This window comes from Pinus tabuliformis, chromosome 6 (genome assembly GCF_031772625.1).
Source record: "Pinus tabuliformis cultivar Carrire ecotype Pingquan chromosome 6, CPIR1, whole genome shotgun sequence".
Taxonomy (NCBI): Eukaryota; Viridiplantae; Streptophyta; class Pinopsida; order Pinales; family Pinaceae; genus Pinus; species Pinus tabuliformis.
Window position 1 is genome coordinate 266,586,067 of NC_142292.1, and position 3,842 is coordinate 266,589,908.

Below are 3,842 nucleotides of genomic sequence, written 5' to 3' on the forward strand. Positions count from 1 at the left end.
TCTCCTACAAGCACCGAGTTTGAACCTGCTGCAGAGCTTGAATCTCTTAACTTGCAAAATAAAATATGGGGTTTTGAGGTCATACTGAAGATCAAGAAGAAGAAGAAAAAACACAGGGGAAGCCAAGCCAGGGACGCATCCCAGACCTCAGGAATGTTTACCAGTGAAACACTGCTTTTAATAATCGAAAGTGAACTCCAGTAGACGAAACGAAAATGCATTTTATTGAAATAAAGGGAACCGTGGTACTCAAAGCTGCACTGATGATAGTCAACTTAGTTGGCCCGGCTACATATATCTCCCATAGGTGGGGTGCCTATATGGTTCCGTGAATGGAAGTGATGTTACACTGAGCGAATTGAATCAGGGACAGAGATCATCATCATTGCTAAAACACTCGGAGAAACAGGACCAAAACCTTGTTTTTCATCATCCTTTCACTCTAGAGAAAAATTGTTCTATGCGGACCTGGCTGCAAAGAGATCCATTCCTGCACCCCCTCATCACCATTGCAGTGATTTTCAGTTCAGTTATGCATGTCAACTGATATGTTTCAGAAGATATGATCCAGAACATAACACACTAAATTTGGATTCGGGATAAAACAGGCCAGTTGTTATTGCCTCATTTTTTAGGTAGAGGACTAAAGCATAAGGGACCAAAACACTTTTCTAAAAAATATAAAGAACACATATGTCATTGACTGAAACCCTTCACTAAATTTCACCAAATTGTTTGCATTGGCCGCATCACCCCCTCCAAACCAGCCCAAATTTTCCAAAAAAATACCCCAACGGAGTAAAATTTAGCCAAGTTTTGATTATTTTGTGTTCTGCTTTTAATGCTTTGATTGCAATTAGGGCATAGAAATATTTTTTAAGACAATCTTGAAAAGAGTCTGATATACCATCCAATGAAACCCTCAATCAGACCAAGGACAAAAGGATCCGAGATCCAATATAATATACACTAATATAAATGAGTACATCCTGAGACATGTTGAATCTCTTCATTAATGTAAGTATCGATATGAGCAACACTGACAAGCATTTCTAAAATACTCTCAAATTTTGCTGAGTGGGGTTCTATGATCCAATCCTCTAGTCTTCTGCATGGACTGGCGAACATGAGCAATGAGCTCACCTGTGCCTTTGTTTCTCAGTTCCACAACTACTGTAGAAAGGCCTCCCTTGTGACCCACAACCCTCGCATCGATCTCAATTTCATCCTGATACCACCGAATTTAACTACTGATTCAATTGAAGGGAAAAAATTTATGGTGAAGCCAGGAATAAAACGGAGAATGGGTCTTACCTGGACTTTGACGGGAGAAAGATATGAAATGTTGTAATCGACGGAGACCTTCAATGTGAGACCACATGTCATGATAGCAGCTGCGCAAATCATGTCTACAAGAGTGATCAGAGCAGGTGTCCGCCAATGGCCACTTTCATCCTGTCAACAATAATAATTACAATTTCAGAAGTGAAGCTTTTGTGAGTTGAATTATGTTGAACTTTTTTTCCTGGATTCAATATATTGGTAAATTATGTACTCAAACTGGTTCATTTTCCTTCATTCATCTGTGTTGATGACGAACCCCAATTTAAAACAATAACACAAAATTTACCAATACTAACTATGGATCTGGAAAATAAGCTCAAATAATCCCAATGTCTGTTTATCTATGAGATTCATTTATCAAAAGGGCATGTGCATATGCGGAGAGAATAATTGGGGGACTCGGGACGACTTGAACATACGACCAGACGAGAAGGTATTGTGAAGGTACAGATCAATCTTCCTTGCGTTATCTGGTGAATCTGGATTCCTCTGAGAGAAAAACTTGCATAAAAACAGGGAATGTCAGAGCGGTCAAGAGCAGAGGATGTCTCTGATGCTGGGGTCGCTGTATTTTGAAGAGATTCGAGCCACTGTATGGCCCTTTTGTAGGGCTCCTCCATGGCACTTATTTGCACTTGTAGCTAAATTTTCTCCTCCATATGTTATAAACTAACTGTTTGAAATTCAACGCCGAGAGAGCATCTTTTGGGTCTATGGAAACGACCTTGAATTATAATAAAAAAATGAGAGGCACGCAGGCGAAGGGAGTTTTACAGCAATTTTCAGAAAGACGGAACGAAGCCGGATAGCACTATCTGCCAGCGGAGTGGTAGAAGTGCGACAGGGTAAAGGGACATAAAATTATAAAATTAAACTCCGTTACTCTGAGACGATGTGATCTGTGGACTTTATGGGCGTGGTCTACGGATGTCATAAATTTGTTGGGAAAGTTTTTTTTGGAATTTGGTGATTTAGTTTTCCCAAAAATGTGATTATAAGAATGTTTGAAGTGTTATGTGATTATAAGAATGTTTGAAGTGTTTTTACAGTGGAAATGGATTCACATTTTGAAAATTTTGGTGACCTAAAAATTGTGAAATATTTAATAGTCTTAACCTAGATTTTCCAGATTTCGAAGGAATTTTTACCATTTAAAAAAAAAATTATAATCTTAATAAACTTCTCTTTTTATGCGCACTTAGTCGTTGTATATTAAAAAATGTGTATTAAATCACAAGGCTGATGATCACCAATTTTTTATTGGTTAAGGATCTCAAATCTCTATGCTATTTATCAAATTATAGATAACATGTTTGCACAAAATTTGTTTAGGATATTGATAAAAGAGTTACAAACAAATTACAAATTAAAGAGTTTAGATTTTTGTGATCTATATTTTGATTGTGAGCGATGAACCATATTAGTTGGTTCGAAACGTGTAGACAAAATGATTCTTTATGTGATTTTGTTGCAATTATTCTTACAATCAAATTACAAATTATAATATGGATGGTGTAATTGAAAATTTTGATGATTTGATAGGTGCAAGGTTAGTATTCCAATGTCCTTAATGAATAAGCGTAAATTTTAAATTTATTTTATTATCAAAATTTTAAATAAATATTTAATTTAATTAAAATTTATAGTTAATTAAAAAATAATTTGCAATTCAAAAAAATTAAATTTAAAAATAATAAATTCAATTAAAATATATTGCAAAATATTATAACTAGTATTACAAATATTTTAATTGGTAATTAATGGTTAAAAACATGTGTTTCTTTTTAAAAAGTCAAAAATTCAAAATTAGAAGAATAAAGTGTGTATGTTTTTGTAGATTTAACAGGGAAATCACTGTAAGAAAATAGATCCCTATCCCACAAACAAAAAATCTCATACACCAATTTAGTATCTGACTTGTAACCTTAAAATTAATTACTAATAATAATTTCTATACTTCTAACAAAAACTAATAAACAGCATTAATAAAATAATTACAAACCCATTCTAATAAAATAATTACAAACCCATTCTAATATATGTAGTAATAATTAAACAAATACTGTGTAGAGATTACTTTACCATAACTGGAAAAAAATTGAAAATCTATTGTTATATTATATTATATAATGTTATGTTAGCATGGTAGTTGGGCATATGCTGCGATATAGCGTCTATTATTATATTAGTGGTCATATCCTGTAATATGTAGCACTCACGTTATTTTGAAAATTTTAAAATAACCTAAATTTAATATAATTAATTTAAAATAAATTAAGTCTGAATGATTTAATTATTAGTAATTATAAAATAAAGTATAAAAATTCATTAATATTTAAAGATTTTAAAAATAATAATTGAAAATAAGTATTTTTTTAAGTTAAAGGTATATATTTAAAAGAAGTTACAGTTTCCAACTATTGTTTTATTTTTTTATATAATAATTTAAAAATTATTTTTAATTTATTAAAAATTAATTTATATTTGTTTTATGTATT

At 32.2% G+C, this 3,842-nt stretch overlaps 1 protein-coding gene across 2 annotated transcripts; it reads right to left on the reverse strand.

The window, feature by feature from the left end:
* Nucleotides 1-934: 934 nt before the first annotated feature.
* Nucleotides 935-2,215, reverse strand: LOC149258391 (uncharacterized). 2 transcript variants are annotated; one of them, XM_089371471.1, is made up of 3 exons: nucleotides 1,767-2,215; nucleotides 1,315-1,455; nucleotides 935-1,228 (listed from the first exon to the last, which is right to left on the reverse strand). In XM_089371471.1, exons 1-3 carry the CDS (start codon nucleotides 1,962-1,964, stop codon nucleotides 1,064-1,066), a joined length of 504 nt encoding a protein of 167 aa, XP_089227597.1. In that variant the 5' UTR covers nucleotides 1,965-2,215; the 3' UTR covers nucleotides 935-1,063. The 2 variants fall into 2 exon arrangements, with proteins under 2 accessions (XP_089227597.1, XP_089227593.1); XM_089371467.1 differs by having other exon boundaries at nucleotides 1,764-2,208.
* Between the last annotated feature and the right edge of the window lie 1,627 nt (nucleotides 2,216-3,842).

What these genes read in the sequence shown, in the direction of transcription:
- LOC149258391 (XM_089371467.1), bottom strand. Translation starts at nt 1,964, where the DNA reads ATGGAGGAGCCCTACAAAAGGGCCATACAGTGGCTCGAATCTCTTCAA. An exon ending in CAATACCTTCTCGTCTGGTC is followed by an intron (nt 1,456 to 1,763) that starts GTATGTTCAAGT and finishes TATTGTTGACAG; the next exon opens with GATGAAAGTGGCCATTGGCG. An exon ending in TTTCTCCCGTCAAAGTCCAG is followed by an intron (nt 1,229 to 1,314) that starts GTAAGACCCATT and finishes CGGTGGTATCAG; the next exon opens with GATGAAATTGAGATCGATGC.